General features: G+C 47.4%; 2 protein-coding genes across 3 annotated transcripts in view; one reads left to right on the forward strand and one right to left on the reverse strand.

Moving 5' to 3' along the window:
• The window catches only part of LOC120065793 (histone-lysine N-methyltransferase 2D-like), a 45,429-nt gene extending 31,006 nt beyond the window's left edge, over positions 1-14,423 (forward strand). Inside the window, exons 4-6 of one of the 2 annotated variants that reach the window (XM_039016849.1) lie at positions 4,962-5,110; positions 5,275-7,818; positions 10,549-14,423. In XM_039016849.1, coding sequence (XP_038872777.1) covers positions 4,962-5,110; positions 5,275-7,818; positions 10,549-11,477 — 3,622 coding nt within the window. In that variant the 3' untranslated portion in view covers positions 11,478-14,423. The remainder of the gene's footprint in view (positions 1-4,961; positions 5,111-5,274; positions 7,819-10,548) is intronic. The other variant, XM_039016856.1, reaches the window with a different exon arrangement.
• Positions 14,424-14,798: 375 nt separating this feature from the next.
• LOC120027330 (zinc finger protein 200-like) lies at positions 14,799-18,689 on the reverse strand. Its single transcript, XM_038972252.1, has 2 exons — positions 18,381-18,689; positions 14,799-16,467 (listed from the first exon to the last, which is right to left on the reverse strand). The coding sequence occupies exons 1-2, from the start codon at positions 18,544-18,546 to the stop codon at positions 15,569-15,571; spliced, it is 1,065 nt and encodes a 354-aa protein (XP_038828180.1). The 5' UTR covers positions 18,547-18,689; the 3' UTR covers positions 14,799-15,568.
• Positions 18,690-18,981: the final 292 nt, after the last annotated feature.

The following is an 18,981-nucleotide window of genomic DNA, read 5'->3' on the forward strand; positions in this document are numbered from 1 at the left end:
GTTCGCAATGGAAAAGGTTTTGCAACACAAGGAAAATGTGTTTATTACTATTAGACAAGTATATTACCTACTGTTCAGTTTTGTACCTACTGAACACAACCCAGGAGTCTTGGGAAGGTTGAGTTCCACTGTTAAGAAGAGGGAGTGTTTAATGGATCAGGGGCTCACATCCGCTGCCTCTAACCCCCTAAAATTTGCCTGGGAGCTTAATAGCCCATCGATTTAGTCTCCTCTCTGTCCTTGGAGTAGTACTACTCTCAACCCTCAGTGAGTGCGACCCTCACCCACATCCTGTTCATTTTCCACAATCACGCTTTCCCACTCCATCATTCCCTGCATGCTTTCCTCTTCCCCCACTAGGCTGGGATTAGAAAATTACTAAGCGATGCGTTACAGGCAGACAGTGAATGGGCCTTGTTAATGGTTTTCTGTTACCTCTCGAAATTGCTTTTATGTAGTGCAGGACGGCCCTTGACTCTTCTAGCTTACTGTATGGGGAGCACTGAGCAGGTGAATAACCACTACTGATTTTTTCAGGTTTAGAGTGAATTGATCATAGAAAAGTCCCAAGCCTATTAGCCTACATTAGGCAGCTGATCGAATGGTACTGAACCAAAGTCATACACCAAACATTAGGAACACCTGCTCTTTCCATGAGACTGACCAGGTGAAAGGTATTATCCCCTATTGATGTCTCTTGTTAAATCAACTTCAGTCAGTGTAGATGAAGGGCAGGAGACAGGTTAAAGAAGGATTTTTAAGCATTGAGACATGGATTCTGTATGTGTGCCATTCAATGGGTAAAACAAAATATTTAACTGTCTTTGAACGGGGTATGGTAGTAGGTGCGAGGCGCACCGGTTTGAGTGTGTCAAGAACTGCAACACTGCTGTGTTTTTCACACAACAGTTTACTGTGTGTATCCAGAATGGTCCACCGAAAGGACATCGAGCCAACTTGACACAACTGTGGGAAGGATTGGAGTCAACATGGGCCAGCATCCCTGTAAAAAAGCTTCCAACACCTTGTAGAGTCGATGCCCCTACGAATTGAGGCTGTTCTGAGGACAAAAGCGGGTACAGCTCAAAATGTAGTGTTTTGTACACGATGTACAATCAGTCAGTAGGTATTCATTCTTGTGAACAGCAGATGGTGTCCATTTTGCCCTTGAGGGTCTTCTCTGAACTAATTTTTCATTAAAGCAAACAGGTCTGTTTTTATTGTTTAGTCTTGCCATACAGCATACTCTTAAATCCCATGTCTGCTATTGTCCGCTAACATTACATCTCTGCCATTGTCAAAATCAAATTGTATTGTATATTTTGCATGTTATCATGGGTGTAGCGAAATGCTTGTTTCTAGCTCCAACAGTGCAGTAATGCCTAACAATACACGCAAATCCTCAAAATAAAAAGAAAGGAATTAAGATAGATATTAGAATGTCAGTCTGTAATGTATACGATGGTGTGTGTAGAGATTATGAATAGAGGTGTGTACAGCAGTTATAGAGGATGATCCTGGACTAGAATACAGTAAATACATATGAAGTGGGTGAAACGGTATGTAAACATTATTAAAGTGACCAGTGTTCAATGACTATGTACATGGGGCAGCAGTCTCTAAGGTGCAGGGTTCAGTACCTGGTGGTTGCCGGCTGGTAACAGTGATTAAAGTTCAGGGTACTGGACGGAGAACGGCTAGTGGTGACTATTTAATTCTGATGGCCTGGAAATGGAAGCTGTTATTAGTTTATTTGAATTTTTTTAAACTAGGCTAAGAACAAATTATTATTGCTTTGAGGTGGCTGTACTGTCTCCGCCTTCTAGTTGGTAGCGGGGTGAACAGGCTGTGACTCGGGTGGCTGAGGTCCTTCATGTGATCTTGGCCTTGATGTGACACCAGGTGCTGTAGATGTCCTGGAGGGTAGACAGTGTGCCCCCGGTGATGTGTTGGGCGGATCGCACCACCCTCTGGAGAGCCCTGCAGTTGCGGATGGTGCTGTTGCCGTACCAGGCAACGATACAGCCCGACAGGATGCTCTCAATGGTGCATCAGTAGATGTTCGTGAGGGTCTTAGGGGCCAAGCCAAATTTATGTTGCGCCTTCTTCAGCACTGTCTTTGTGGATGGTCCATTTCAGGTTGTGAAGTGATGTACACACAGAGGAACTTTAAGCTTTTCACACTCTACTGCGGCCCCTTCGTTTTGTTGAGGGAGGTGATTTTCCTGGCACCTCTCCGCCAGGGCCCTAATCTCACTGTAGACTATCATCATTGTTGGTAATCAGGCTTACCACTGTTGTCGTCTGCAAACTTGATGATTTGAGTATGAGACGTGTGTGTGGCCACGCAGTCATGGGTGAACAAGGGAGTACACGAGGGGGCTGAGCACGCACTCTTGTGGGGCCCCCGTTTTGTGGATCAGGGTAGCGGAGGTGGTGTTGCCTACCTTCACCGCCTGGGGTCGACCTGTCAAGAAGTCCAGGACCCAGTTGCACAGGGCTTGGTTCAGACCCAGGGCCCCAAACTTAGTGATGAGCTTGGAGGGCGCTATGGTGTTGAAGACTGAGCTGTAGTCAATGAACAGCATTCTTACATGGGTGTTCCTCTAGTCCAGATGGGATAGGGCTGTGCGACGATGTTTGCTTTAGCCATGGATCTGTTGGGGCGGTATGCAAGTTATAGTGGGTGTGGGGTAAGATGGATGTGATATGATCCTTGATTAGTCAAAGCACTTCATGATGACAGAAGGGAGCGCTACGAGGCGATAGTCATTTAGTTCAGTTACCTTGGGTACAGGAACAATGGTGGCCATCTTGAAGCATGTGGGGACAGCAGACTGGGATAGAGAGCGATTGAATATGTCTGTAAACACACCAGCCAGCTGGTCTGCACATGCTCTGAGGACGCAGCTAGAGATACCGTCTGGGCTGGCAGCTTTGCGAGGGTTAACGCGCTTAAATGTCTTGCTCACGTCGACCATGGAGAAGGAGAGCCTGCAGTCTTTGGTAGTGGGCCTCGTCGGTGGCACTGTGTTCTCCTCAAAGCGGACGAAGAAGGTGTTTAGCTTGTCCGGGAGCAAGAAGTCGGGTGTCCGCGACGTGACTGGTTTTCCTTTTGTAGTCCGTGATTGTCTGTAGACCCTGCCACATACGTCTCGTGTCTGAGCCGTTGAATTGCGACTCCACTTTGCCTCTATACTGACGTTTTGCCTGTTTGATTGCCTTGCGGCGGGAATAACTACAAGTCACCTTGCCATGGTTAAATGCAGTGGTTTGCGCTTTCAGTTTTGCGCGAATGCTGCCATCTATCCATGGTTTCTGGTTAGGGTAGGTTTTAATAGTCACAGTGGGTACAACATCTCCTATACACTTCCTGATTAACCCAGTCACTCTATCAGTATATTCGTCTATTATTCTCGGAAGCTACCCGAAACATATCCCAGTCCATGTGATCAAAGCAATCTTGAAGCGTGGGTTCCGATTGGTCAGATCAGCGTTGAATAGTCCTTAGCACCTGTACTTCCTGTTTGAGTTTCTGCCTATAGGAAGGGAGGAACAAAATGGAGTCGTGGTCAGATTTGCCGAAAGGAGCGCGGGGGAGGGCCTTGTAGGCTTCCTGGATGTTGGAGTAACTGGTCGAGTTTTAGCAGCGCTAAAAGTACTACAGTCGATATATTCAAAGAACTTCGGCAGACGTTTCCTAAAATTTGCTTTAATATCCCAGCTACAATAAATGCAGCCTCAGGATATGTGGTTTCCAGTTTGCATAAAGTCCATTGAAGTTCTTTGAGGGCCGTCGTGGTATCGGCTTGAGGGGGGATATACACGGCCGTGACTCAACCGAAGAAAATTCTCTTGGAAGATAATACGGTCGGCATTTGATTGATTGAGGTATTCTAGGTCAGGTGAACAAAAGGACTTGAGTTCCTGTATGTTATCACAATTACACCATGAGTCATTAATCATGACACATACTCCCCCGACCTTCTTCCTGGAGAGATATGTATTCCTGTCTGCGTGATGAACTGAGAACCCAACTGGCTGGACCGACTCAAGTGTCTGTCAAATTTAAGGAAGTATCTGCGTTAATTGTGCTAACATCAGTGTAGTAGGACATTGCTAGGACATTCATACATACAGTGTAGAGTCGGTCCAGCCAGTTGGGTTCTCAGTTCAAGAGAGCCATGGTTGTATGTTAGTCCCTGATGTCTCTCTGGAAAGAAGCCCTAAGCTCGTCAACTTTATTATCCAGAGACTGAACATTCGCTAGTAATACACTCGGAAGAGGTGGGTGGTGTGCGTGCCTCCTAAGTCAGACTAGAAGACCGCTCCGAGTACCTCTCCTCCGCCGATGTTGTTTTGGGTCAGCCTCTGGAATCATTTCAATTGCCCTTGGGGGTTCGAACGAATTTTCCGCTTCAGGGAAGTCGTATTCCTGGTCGTAATGCTGGTGGTGTTGGTGAGTTACCACCTCTGATATCCAATAGTTCTTCCCGGCTGTATGTAAGACACACATTTTTCTGGGCTAACAATGTAAAAAAATAATACATTAAAAAAACGAAATACTGCAAAGTTTCCTAGGAGCTAGAAGCGAGCCAGCCATCTGTCGGCATTATTTTATCATTTTAATTAAAACATTTATTTGACCTTCATTTAACAAGGCAAGTCAGTTAAGAACAAATTCTTATTTACAATGACGGCCTACCCTGATCAAACCCTAACCTGGGTGACGCTGGGCCAATTGTGCGCTGACCTATGGTACTCCCAATCACGGCCAGTTGTGATACAGCCTGGAATCGAAGCAGGGTCTGTAGTGACGCCTCTAGCACTGAGATGCAGTGCCTTAGACCGCTGCGCCACTCGGGAGCCCATCATTGCGTCCTCTTGGTCAGGTTATTGTGACATGAATGTGTTCTCCATAACCTACCTGGTTTAAATAAATAAAATGTGTTCTTCCCCAGGCCTGCCACTGGTCACACTGGCCTGTTGATGGGCACATCCAAGCCAGGCTCCAGCAGACCTGCAGCTTCCAGAGTTGGCATAGCAGCCCCCTCTACTGGCAGGAATACCACAGTGCAGGCACCCAAACCTACAGGCCCTGCCAAGAAAGGTGCACATGCCTTACAAGTTGTTTTGTACCATGAATGTAACCCACTTGATTCTATTAGGATTGGTCTTGAGCATCACCTGTATGTATCTCAATCAACTTGAGAAGGTACCATTTTATATTTTTAGTTGCGAAGAGATATTCATGTTTAAATTATTTCTGCTCAGTTACAGATGTCAGCAGACCAGCAACCACTGCCGCAGCCAGAAAGCCGGCAACATCCGCCACTACCAAAACGACCAAACCTGACCCCCCTAAAGCGACTGCAGCCTCCAGACCCGAGCCTGCCTCCAAAAGGCCCCATCCCACCAAGGCGACAGACACCAAGCCAGCCCGCCCTAAATCACAGGACCCCAAGCCCCTGCCCACACGTAAAGCCCCTCCCACCACACGGCCCCCTGCCACCCGACAGCCCCAGGGCAAGACCCCCCCTGCCTCCCCCAGCAACAAGCCCGTGGGCAGCACCATCCCCCAGTCGGTCAAACAAGCCTCCAAACCAACCCAGTCTGTCCTGCCCTTCACTGCCAGACCTGGAGCTCCCAAGTCTGCAGCCACACCAGCTGCAGCAGTGGCTGCTACAGCAGCAGCTGCCGTGGCAACAGTCGCCGTGAGAGCCGCAGCAGAGCCAGAAGTGGCAGCTTCAGAAGTCCCAGCACCAGTGTCTGTGTTTTCACCAGCAGTGGCCCTGGAGCCCAGAGAAGAGGTTTCAGCCCCAACTCCTCAGGATACTACTTCTCCATCTCCACAACAGAGCCCACTCAGGCTGGCTCCTGCTCCACCACAGGGCTCACTAGTCACTGTTGCCAGGGATGAGATATCTGAACAACCAGAGACCGTCCCAGCAGCCCCGACACAGCCAGCACCAGACCAGACCTTACCCCAGGACATCCCCACAGCAGTTGCTAGGGCTACACCCAGCCCTCCGGATGCCTCAGAGAAAGCTCAGCTCAACATGGATGAAGAAGAGGATGAGGAGAGGGAGGGCAGCCAGCAGGTGTCCGTGTCAGAAATGAGCGGCACCCAGCCCACAGAAGAGTCCAGGCCTGGCTCAGCCGGCCCTGCGGGCTCGGGGTGGCGCGCAGGCGGCGCTCTGCTATCGGAGCTGGACTCTGAGGAGGTGAGCTGCAGCCAGCAAGGGGTATCGGAGCTGAGCGCCCCAGGCGTACTGGAGGGCACGGAGAGCATGGATGACCTAGGAGACGCCAGTCTGAAGGGTGCCATCGACATGGAGGGCATGTCTGCCTCGGCCGGCTCGCCTGACTTTGAGAAGGTGCCCGACATCCCGACCAATGATTTTGATGACTACGATGAAGACGGAGACCGGGTGTGCGACATGGAGGTGGGTTCGGAACGGGCGGATGACCCGAGAAGAGTGAGGCATGACGAGGATGAGGATGATGATGTGGAGATGGCTAGTGAGGGGGTGACTGAGAGCGGGCTGGAGAGCTACGGGAATGCAGACGAGGATGACTTTGCGGAGGATGAGAGACTGGACAACCTGAACCGAGCCCCGCCTGCCCCACTACTGCCCTCTGCCCTGGCCGCCCAGTGGGACCAACCCAACCCTAGCTCCTTTTGTGACCCCTGGGCCCAGCCGCACCCCCAGTCTGCCTCAGCCGCCCCCCTGCAGACCCCTACCAGCCCCTCTTCAGACCCAAGGCAGGCTGATATGGAGACACCCACCCTGTACTCCGCTCAGCCCTGGCTGCAGCTGGCTGCCACACCATTTGTTCCAGCCCTGCACGAGCCCTCACACCAGCCTGCCCCCGCATCTCCACTTGAAAAAGAGACCCTTGCCCCGTTGCAGTCCCTGTCCCTCATAGCTGCCTCCGGACGCGGCATGTCACACTCCAGCACCCTAAGCGCTACGGAGCTGGCTGTCCACAGCAGCAGCGAGACCAGCACCCCAGAGGAGCTCTATGACTACAACAGCAGCTCCGGGGTGGAGTCCCGCTCTGAGGGGGGGAAACTCCACACCCTGCCTGCCGCCCTGGTCCCCGTGCTCTCCCTTCAGCCTGAATTGGAGAACCAGGACCTGGGAATCCACCTGGAGAGAGAGGACGGAGAGGGGGAGGAGGCAGAGACGCTGCCAGCCAACGAGGTTCCAGGGGACCCCGCCACAGCACCTATGTCCAACCCCTCGTCCTCCACCACAGAGGATGAGGCCAGCGACACGGAGGGCGAGGCCCAGCTGGATGAGCTGGGCCAGGGCATCCACAACACCACCTTCGACAGCAAGCCCGGCGCCCAGCGCTGCCTGTCTGCCCTGGAGGAAGGGGAGGAGACCAGCGGCGGTGCAGAAGAGGGTGGAGACACACCCCAGTCTGCCAACTCGGCGGCATCCTACGCCTACGACATGACGGCGTCCAACTCCAATACCCACTCCACGGCTGAGAGCTGCGCCAAGAGCCCCGGCATCTTCTCTCTGGAGGAGCTGCCTGAGGAGGCCAAGGACCCGTCGCTCATCCAGGAGCTGACCCTGCAACCGCCCCAACAGGCTGCCTCGGCAGACTCCCTTCTAGTCTCCAACCCAGAGGAGCAGCAGTACATGTTGTGTGGGACGCTTGAGGCAGAGCTGGGGGACACGGGGGATCTGAAACCCCTGGACCCCACGCTGTTTGCGGCCCCCCAGCAGCTCGGGGAGGGCCCCCGTGTCACCCAACCGCCCTACTACTCCACTATCTGTGAAAACACTGAGAACTCTCTCACAGGTAACGTATAGTCCCCCCCCCCACTTCCCTACATACTCAGTAACGCAGCTTTACCCCCCCACACCTTTCACCCACCCCTCCCCAGAACCCTCTTTGCTGTGTTAGTCGTCATCATTGTTTGTCCCCAACCTCTCCAACTGGGGTGGATGTGATCAAAATGTAAAAATAGGGAAGGGAAGAAATAAAGACTTTAAATACAGCAGTGCCACTTCCCTCGTATGATATTACCTTATGAGTATATGGCTTAACTCCTGTATGTGCAATAGCTACAACTATTACTATTAGAATGTGTTTTTTTCTTTACTTTTTAATTAACATATCCGAAACATGAACTGGCATGGTTTGATTTGGATTGACTGGGCTGTTGTGAAGCAGCTCTTAAGGAAGAAACATAACAAAAGAAAATGTGGAATGAAATGTTAAACTTTGTGTATTTATCCGACCCTTTTTACTGAACAAGAAAATGCTGGTGAATATTGATTGTATGTTCTTGCTGTTTCCCATCATTAAGAAACAGATACCTGTCCTCCTCCCCCGAGCACTCCCCCTTTCCTCCTGCACTTTAAGGTTAGACTGCCCCCCCCCCCCCCTTCTTACATTTGTCCTTTTGGAGTATTTACCATTACCAAGCTTTAAATAAAGATTAGATATTTAACATGACTCCTCTCTCCCGGACAGTTTTATTCAAGTGGGGATTGGGGAGTTGGATGGCACATTTTGTACTTATCAGAGATATTAAGTCCTGTAACATGGGAGTCAAGGTTGTGTCGAAACCTGATGTGGGAGACATTATATACATGTGGGGCATATGGATTTAAAAGCACTAATGGTCTCCCAGCATGGAAGCATTCATACCTACATCCTCACATACACTACTCCCATCATCCAGAATAGGGCTCAACAGAGACATTATGAAGGATGTCAAACTCCCACCTCCCCTCAGCTGCTCCTCCCCCTTCTGTACTGTGACCCCCCCCCCCCCGGGTGACCCTTCCTTGGTCCGCTGGATTCCTTCTCCTCCACCAGACTAACTGAGAAACGACATCAAGAAGGTTCCCCATCATCCAAACAGTAGAGGACACCCACCAGTGTTTATTTTCTTCGAGTAATGTGTGCTTTGCCTTTTCGTTTCCGTTCTGCCTGGCCTCTGCATTGTTTGAGATATCTCTGTTATGTCTACAAGTGCATGTCCACTGCACACCATTTAACCGCGCTGTTTAACTACTTTACCCTTGGGACGCCTTGTTTGCATGTCACTGACTGACACTCATTGGCTTTGGTTTGAGGGCTTGGTCCGAAATGGCACCCTATTCCCTAAATAATGCACGGGCCCTGGTCAAAAGTAGTGCACTATATAGGCAATATGGTGGCATTTCAGACGCAGTCCAGTTCACGTGTGGTGCTGCTGTCTATGTACTGATGCATGGTTGAAAGGTCTTGCATGTTTCACTTACTCACCAGCTCCCCACAGGGACTGAAGGAAATGGTTGGTTGCTCACAAGCTTTTCTTTATTTTTTATTTCACAAGACTATCGTTGGTAGTTACTGCATATACAGGAAGCCGCTTTTATTGCACAACTTTTGCACCCAAAAAATACTATCAGAATATTTTGTTTGGGAAGTCATATTTTGAAAAGGTTAACGAAATGGATTGCTATATTTTCTCTCTGCTTTAACTTCCCCCAGCCAATGCCCCGCCCCTCCCACCATCTCCCTGCTGTCACCATTGCTGTCACCATTTCTCCTGTGCCCCCATTGCTTCACTTCACCCCTGTCCCCACCTCTTTTTACACGCTTTGCTTTTCAGGCTGTCAATGTTGCACATCTTGCCGATGATATCATATGAGTGAGGAGGTAGTTCCTGGGTTCAGTAGTCGTATATTGACACACGTTGGCTATCCTAAACCATTAGGCCCAGCTACAATTGTCAATTTGGCGTTCAAACAGCCACTATGCCAGAAATGTATGAAAATCTACAGGTAACTGCCAAAATAATGGAAACACTTGAGTAAATGAGGGTTGCAAAGTATATTAAAGCAGGTGCTTACACACAGGTGTGGTTCCTGAGTTAATTAAAACATTAACATCCCATCATGCTTAGGCCATATTTAAATATGCTGGGTTGGCCATTATTTTGGCTACCATGGCTATGCCCCCATAGGACACTGCCCCCCACAGGGCACGAGTGGTCACTGAATGGTTTGATGAGCATAAATGTCAACCATATGCCATGGCAGTCTGTCACCAGATCTCAACCCAGTTGAACACTTACGGGAGATTCTGGAGCGGCGCCAGAGATTTTCCACCGCCATCAACAAAATTGTATTTCTCGTTGAAGAATGGTGTTGCATTCCTCCAATAGAGTTGCAGACACTTGTAGAATATATGCCAAGTTGCATTGAAGCTGTTCTGGCTCGTGGTGGCCCAACACCCTATTAAGACATTGGCGTTTCCTTTATTTTGGCAGTTACCTGTACAATATAATAGTAATACATCCCTTTTTCAAGCCACAAACACACATTACAATCTCTCGAAGCTACATTTTTACTGGGTGTAGAATACCAGGACACTACATCACTCAGTCTTATACTCCTCCCACTAACGTCTCCTTGGTAGACTACAATACCCACAGTCTCAGTTATCTGCTCTGACCTGCACTGCTCCCTCTCACTTGTACGTCTTTCTTTCTAACACGCTTCCCACCGGGTGATCTCCACTTCTTCCTCGCAGGGCTCAACGCGCTCCCCCAGCCACACTACCGCCGCGACCACCACCCCAACCCCCATTGTGACCTCTTGACCCCACCCAGGCTGACCTGTGCTGACCTACGCCCCCGGAGCCCTCGCCTGCAGGCCAGCCCCCAGCTCCGCAGACTGGAACAGCACCAGCAACAACTACTAGAGCTGCAGCAACGCAGAGAACAGCAGGGTAAACCCAAAGAAGAAAATGACGAAGAGGCGAGGAAGAAGAGCGAGCAGGAGAAGGAAATTAAGAAAAGGGAGGCGGAGGAGGTGGAGCAGAGACAGCAGATCATGCAGTGGCAGCAGGAGCTGGAGGAGCAGGCACAGCAGACATCACCGCAACAGCCCCAAAAAGGTCAGGCAACAGTGCTGCTTTCGCCTTCCTCTGGTCTCCATACCATTTATGAAGCCCTGGAGAGTGATGAAGAGGAGGGGAAGGAAATTGAGGTTAATGTCCAGCTCGAACAACGCGAAGAAGCCCCGCTGGAGAAAGAGGTTGACAGTAACAGTGACCGTCGAGAGGTATTGGATGAAGCCGATAGCAACTCCACTTCCACTCTCAGTCCCTCTCCAGACTCCCCCGAGCAGGAAGAGTCCCGGGACGCCTCCCCACCCACCGTCTCCCCAGAATGCCCCCCTCCCCTGGACCTGGACTGGGGGAAGAAAGTTGACATTGTCCAGCAGCTGATCAACCAGACCCTGCTGCTGACGGGCGACGGCTGCTCCTCCCTGCTCTTGCTGCCCGGGGGCAGAGGAGGCACCTTGAGCCCCCTGGAGGCCAGCCTGTGGCCCAACCTGCTGCCCCCCCTCACCCCTCCCTCAGCCACGGTCACGTCGGTCAGCAGCTTCTCCCCGGAGGCCCCCGGCCAGTCCCCCCAGGGCGAGTGGACAGTGGTGGAGCTGGAGACACACCACTGAGGGACGTGTGTGTGTGTGTGTGTGTACACGCACACAGTGAAGACTCACCACTAATGGTCGCACACAATGTTATTCAAGGTCTGTCAGTCACATCACTGCTGTAACACCACCTTTTACCTCTCCTGCAAATACAACACTACTGTTTGATACACTGAACTTATACCACTGTATCCTCTAACATGATACCTTTTTGAATGGGTGGCAAAGGACACTGACACCCCAGTCATATCAATCACAGACTGACTCACACTGGAATTCTACACCTCTCTCGTGCCAAAACAATCATGTTAGGTTACACACCAACAGTCCCAGAAGGCTACTACCTTGATTAGGCTGGTTGACTGAAGCTTCTGGACTAGCTATTTGGGTAGAATAGTGACAACTTGTTAGCCATGGACCATTTTACTGAAGCCAAAATGACTGGATTCATCTCAGACGCAATATGTTCAGGTGGGGTCCTAGGTGGTTTAGTTTCCACTGAAGATATTGATTAGTATAGATGTTTAACTGACTATTGGTCTGAATTACTGATGACAAACTGCACTTGACTAGACCAGCATCCTATAATGATGAACCTGTCACTCAATGCATGCTTTGCTTTGTGCTTCAAACGGTTTTGATTTACTCTAGAGCAACAAATCATAGAAATAGAATCCCTAGAACGGTCATGGGATCCCCATTCAAATTGCTGAGGGCCTTTATCCTGTCTAGGGATTCTACTTCTATGGGCCAAGTAACTGTTTCTCTGACATCAAACCAGAGGCCTTCCACCAGCTGAGGTAAAACACTGGTTGGCCGAATGTGTTAGAATAAGGTTATTTATCGACTATGATGAATGCCACCATTTTTCAGGGTGGTATTTCACTACGCAGGATCTAGTTTGTGATCCAGCTTAGTGAAATACACCTGGGTGCTAATAAAATGGACTGTTTCTGTTGCATGCTACTGCTGACTCTGATGAAGGTCGCTGGAAATATCGGTTTATTTTTGTTTTCAGAAGCACCGTCTCATGTCCTTGTTCTGAAGACTTGGCCCCATATCCTGGGCGGTTTTCCTCATGTTTGGTGTTTCTGTGGTTACAGATGTCATAATGGGGGTGGGAGTGGTCATGACATTGATATGAGGTAATGGAGGAATTAATAGGTAATTGAAGAGGGTCAGAGTGTAAGAAAACACAGACTCTATTGAGTAGATTACTCTGGGGATATAACCGGTTCTTCTGTGAGGCTGCTGGGTCCTAGCCTGGTCCCAGATCTGTTTGTGCCGACCATCTGCCCAACTCCTATGGTAGTTTGGTGTGACGAAGACCATAGGAGTTGCCAAGACGAGACAAACAGATTTGGGACCAGTCATGGGTTTTTGGGGGGGTTAGTCATGAACTATATTTTACTGATGGTGGTACAGAGTTAACCTTGTGGACATGTATGTTATGTGTGTGTCTGGATGGAAAGGTACTGCATATGAAGAAAACAATTTGAATTACCTCAGTGGATTGTGAATATAGTAAATGAGTATGTCCATTAAGCCTATAATATGGATTATAGAGCCTTTGAAAATAGTTGATTTATTGCTCCATGTCAGATCAGGTTTCAAACTGAAGGTACGTGGGTCAAACACCGTCTTTACTACTAGGGTACTTGTGTTCAAATGTGACCTTGCATTGAGCCTCACTGAAGTAGATTTTTTTCCAACGGGAGTGTCATCTATTCAGCAGAAACAAATCCAACAGGATTTGTGGTTGAACTTCGAGCCCTAAGGACAGTCCACTGTGTGTGGGGCAATGACCCTGGATGGACAGAAACAGGTGGTTGTCCCAACAGGGTTTGAGATGAAGATCTGTGAACGCTGAGACACACTCTTTCATATACCATAGGGATGGACTCGACAGTTGATACAACCACACACTGCTGTGAGGCCAGGGCTAGTAGATACTATATGCATCTGGAAATCAAACCCTTTTCCACCACAGGCACAGCAAGCAAGGGCCCTTTTTTTATAGAAATGGTAGCTAGATTCTCCACAGTGTCTTTTTCAAGCTGTTTCCATGTGTAGCCAAGTGGCTGCCATTTTCTAAGGCAGTTTGGTACATTCCAATTTGAGGGCTCTGCCATTTCTACTCAAATCGCAAAGGGACGCGCACAATGCATCGGTCAAAGCTGGACTTGATCTTGTGTATTTTAAATGTCTCCTCACTGTAGTGTTTTGTATACTGTTAGTGTATATTATTACTGAAAGGGGAGACTCAGGCCATTTATTGCAATGAAGGGAACCCACTGGATTTTTATTTTGTACTGTAGAGAATATTTTAAAGTATGGTAAATGAAAACTTGGGGACATTATTTATAGATTTAAAGCAGATATTGTTTTAGAGAATGAAGGTTAATGGTTGTAAATGGTAGATGTAATGGTTTATTTAAATTCCCCCAATATGTGACAGTTGAACTTCTGTGGGCACTATACTTGTAGACCTTTTGTAGGATGTTTTGCCTGCATTTCTTAAAGATCTTTTCAATAGTTATCAGGGGATATGAAGTGAATAGACTGTTCAGTGCCAGTGCTTCCATGAACACGCTTGGTACATTTTGTATTTTACGTAACTGATCAAACCATCTACAAAACATTCACATCTAGCTGGTGTAGAAATTACACTGTAGCAAATTACAATATCATGCAAGTTACAGAACTCACACTCAATGGAGCATGTCTGGGAATCACTAGTACTTAAAGATGTGGAATCTAACCCCTTTGTAAAGTTCTGTCATTTATTTTTAAATGGACACCCCCTTGTAATTAATGTCAATATTTTTGTTGAAATGAGGTTGGCATTTTGACGTTGTGGAGTTCAAATTACGGCAGCTTGTTTAAATACGTAATAATTCCTTAAAGTTCTGTGACTTTGTGAAGGACTAATGTGTTTGTCAATGTTTCAATGCAATAAAAAAAAAATAATCATTAACACTTCCAACTCATTACCTATTAAAACGGTGGCCTGCTGCCCTCCCATGGTAAGTGTTGACTGTAGAAAGAAGTCAGCTCTCCTTTCCAAATACCACCTTGGTGCTAGATTCAATCCATAGCGCAGAAGCTCTGCGGAGACTGCATTCATGGTCAATGCTATATATGTCAGCTTAAACGGGGATCGCGCTATAGCGTAGATCTTCCATGCAACGGATTGAATTAGTTATGGTCTTGTTACATTACTTAGAGATTTACATTCAAGAAATGGCAAGAGGGGGATAATGCTTTATTTTTTTAATTGAACCTTTATCTCGGCAAGTCAGTTAAGAACAAATTCTTATTTACAATGACGGCCTACCCTGGCCAAAACCGGACGACCCTGGACCAATTGTGCGCCACCCTATGGGACTCCCAATCACGTCTGGATTCGAACCAGGGACGGTAGTGACGCCGCTTGCACTGGAATGGTGCGCCACTCGGGAGCCCAGAATGTTTTTGGTCTTTGGTAGTCTTGCTTGCCAGTCATACCTGAGGCTAGGTTTGAGAGGTTTTTCCCTGGGCTAGAGGATAGATGTTCCACCATTCTGAATTATCAATGTGCAGATCGTCTCACTAGTTCTCCCTTTCAAACATCTAAACACAATTTAGCACAGACTTGTGCTATGTTTGGTGATTTAGTGGTTCAAGAGGAACTGACAGGGGGGGGTGTATGTCCACAGTCCTGTGCCATAAAGGTCCAGGATCAGTTTACCCTCCACAAATCCTACTCGTAACCATGAGGGGAACCACATTTGACCATAGATCAGTTTATAGATTTGACGAATGCAAGGACAAATTCTTGGGACTATTCTCGAGACGTTCCAAAACAAACTACCAGGAATTCCCGTTTATAATGACGTGAATACATCAAGAGACTTTGAACAGCAGACCATGAATTTAATTACTCTACTGTTGGATCAAACTTTTACATAAAATGTTTTGCAAAAGTAAATTCATGACATCGATTTATCTGAAACCCACAGAATGAATGATCCAGAGTTGCTTTGCTTTTCCAAAGAGTGTTGTCCATCTTCTAACAAGATGTCTTTGTCCTAATTCATTTGTTTCTTTGGTAACTTTCTTTCCTGTGTAACTCAGTATGTGCAAGTCCGTATATGTTCAGTTAGGTTCCCCTTCCGATTGAAGCTTTTCCCACAGTTTTTACAGCTAAATGGTTTCTCTCCTGTGTGAGTAAGTATGTGTCTCATTAAGTCCCCCTTCTGAATGAAGCTCTTCCCACAGTCACCACAGCCAAATGGTTTCTCTCCTGTGTGAATCCTCATATGCCTGGAAAGATGTCCTTTGAGTTTGAAGGTCTTTCCACAAAAGGGGCAGGTGCAGGGTCTCTCCACATGACAGAATCTGACATGGGCCTTTAATTTACAGGTGGAGTTGTAGCGTTTCTTGCAGAGGTGGCATTCGCTGGGTCTCTTCTTGGTGAGAGTCACATGCTCCTGCAGGTCAGCTGTCAGAGCAAACGTTTCACCACAGTCAAAGCAGCAGTGAGTTTTTCTAGACGTGGTGCTGGGTTTGGAACAGTGTTCCCCCATTGATAGGTTGGGATCCAGTGGTGGGCTGTGATGGAATGGTGACAGCAGCCTAAGTCCTACTGGGTCACCGCTTACAGTTGAGCTGTGGCTATAGTTTTGATTATCTGGAGGGTCACTGGGAATGTCGAGACCCTCTAGGTGGGTAACGGTGACAAAATGTGGGAGATCTACTGGTTTAGAGTTACTGTCTCTGTTCTCCACTGTCTGGGTTTGGGGAAGAGAAAAGGACTGTGGGTTTTCCTGATCACATTTACTTTTCACACAAGGAGGTAATTTGAACACACTATCTTCCTCCTGACAGGTCCAGAGTTCCTCCTGTTCCTCTTTAATCTGTGTGGGTTCTAGGTCCTCCTGCTGCAGACTGGTTCTCCACTCCTGCTCACAGTGCTGCTGCTCAGGGGGAACCTCGTCTTCAGAGACAGCAACAGATAATCGAAGGGACTCTGGAGGGAAGGCGAGGAGGAGCAGAGGTTATCTATACCATATAAATAAAAACCCTTCATCTCTATAGAAGATACACAGTACTAGTCAAAAGTTTGGGGACACCTACTCATTCCATGGTTTTTATTTTTACTATTTTCTACATTGTAGAATAATAGTGAAGACAAAACTATGAAATAACACATATGTAACCAAAAAAGTATTAAACAAATCAAAATATTTTATATTTGAGATTCTTTTAAATAGCCACCCTTTGCCTTGACAGCTTTGCACACACTCGGCATTCTCTCAACCAGATTCATGAGGTAGTCACCTGGAATGCATTTCAATTAACAGGTGTGCCTTGTTAAAAGTTCATTTGTGGAATTTCTTTCCTTAATGTGTTTGAGCCAATCAGTTGTGTTGTGACAAGGTAGGGGTGGTATACAGAAGATAACCCTATTTGGTAATTGATCAAGTCCATAATATGGCAAGAACAGCTCGAATAAGCAAAGAGAAACGACAGTCCATAATTACTTTAAGACATGAAGGTCAGGTCAATATGGAATATTTCAGGAACTTTTCTTCGAGTGCCATGATGAAACTGTCTCTCATGAGGACTGCTACAGGAAAGGAAGACCCAGAGTTCTCTCTGCTGCAGAGGATACGTTCATTAGAGCCTCAGAATTTGCAGCCCAAATAAATATCTCAATGTCAACTGTTCAGAGGAGACTGTGTGAATCAGGCCTTCATGATCGAATTGCTTCAAAGAAACCACTACTAAAGGCCACCAATAAGAAGAAAAGACTTGCTTGTGCCAAGAAACACAAGCAATGGACATTAGACCGGTGGAAATCTGCCCTTTGGTCTGAGTCCAAATTTGAGGTTCCAACCGCCGTGTCTTTGTGAGACGCATAATAGGTGAACGGATGATCTCCGCATGTGTGGTTCCCACCATGAAGCATGGAGGAGGAGGTGTGATGGTGTGGGGGTGCTTTGCTGGTGACACTGATTTATTTAGAATTCAAGGCACACTTAACCACCACGGCTACCACAGCATTCTGAAGAGATACACCATCCCATCTGGTTTGCGCTTAGTGGGATTATCATTTGTTTTTCAACAGGACAATGACCCAACACCCCTTCAGGCTGTCTAAGGACAATTTTACCAAGAAGGAGAGTGATGGAGTGCTGCATCAGATGACCTGGCTTCCACAATCCCCCGACCTCAGCCAAATTGAGATGGTTTGGGATGAGTTGGACCGCAGATTTTTATTTAACTAGGCAAGTCAGTTAAAAACAAATTATTATTTTCAATGACGGCCTAGGAACAGTGGGTTAACTGCCTTGTTCAGGGGCAGAACGACAGCTCGAGGATTTGATCTTGCAACCTTCCGGTTACTAGTCCAACGCTCTAACCACTAGGCTATCTGCCACCCAGATTGAAGGAAAAGCAGCCAACAAGTGCCCAGCATATGTGGGAACTCCTTCAAGACTGTTGGAAAAGCATTCCAGGTGAAGCTGGTTGAGAGAATGCCAAGAGTGTGCAAAGCTGTCATCAAAGCAAAGTGTAGCTACTTTGAAGAATCTCAAATCTATTTTTGGTTACTACATGATTCCATGTGCTATTTCATAGTTTTGACGTCTTCACTATTATTCTACAATGTAGAAAATAGTAAACATAGATTAAAACCCTTGAATGAGTAGGTGTGTTCAAACTTTTGACTGGTACTGTATATAGATAGATATACACACCGCTTTTAGACATGCCTGAGTGCGCATACCTATATTCTATTTCAATAAAATGTTCGTGAAACTTCAACATGCACGGTTTTTTAAATATATATATATAAAATGGTGATCACTGTTAGCCTAAACAACTTAGCTGTTAATAAAACATTATTGTAGCTAGATATTTGTAGATCTACATACAAACCTTTTCTACATTGGTTTATGTCCGGAGTTATCCGCAGCAGTCTCCGCAGATTATCATTCTCCTCCTGGTACTCGACTACCGTTTTCTCAACTGCCCCGAAAATCTCCACAGCAGCTGCAGTTAAACGCTCATTTAAGAACACGCGCAACATCTGTAATGTACACATTCTCAGACGACTGAAAGGTGGGTATTAAGCTAGTATGGCCAAATATACTGATAACTAACCCCTTTTGTCTGTGGTATGGCTTCGTCCACGAGGAAAAATGGTAGCCACTAGCCACAAACAAAACAAACCCTCTCCCAGTTTTACGTCCGTATTGTCTTCTTCTGTTTGTATCAGTCATTGGTGAGCCCCTAAACACATCACAGCACCCCCATGTGGATGGATGCTTACTAGAGAATAAAATGTTTCTAAACCAGCCAGGTCACCTGTGATACAAGTCAGTATCGGCGTCAACTCATGTCTGAGGACGTCGGGAGATGACGTGGAACCCGACCACGTGGGGCAACAGTGAGCTGTTACCTTCAAGTTGGTTTCAGTTCTGCTAGGGTGTTGAGAACGGGGATGGCGGATGGGCGTAAGCAACTGCCTCTGGTGCCA

The sequence above is a fragment of the Salvelinus namaycush genome, chromosome 2 (genome assembly GCF_016432855.1).
Source record: "Salvelinus namaycush isolate Seneca chromosome 2, SaNama_1.0, whole genome shotgun sequence".
NCBI classification, from domain to species: domain Eukaryota; kingdom Metazoa; phylum Chordata; class Actinopteri; order Salmoniformes; family Salmonidae; genus Salvelinus; species Salvelinus namaycush.

What these genes read in the sequence shown, in the direction of transcription:
- LOC120027330 (XM_038972252.1), bottom strand. Translation starts at nt 18,546, where the DNA reads ATGTGTACATTACAGATGTTGCGCGTGTTCTTAAATGAGCGTTTAACT. An exon ending in CATAAACCAATGTAGAAAAG is followed by an intron (nt 16,468 to 18,380) that starts GTTTGTATGTAG and finishes CCTTCCCTCCAG; the next exon opens with AGTCCCTTCGATTATCTGTT.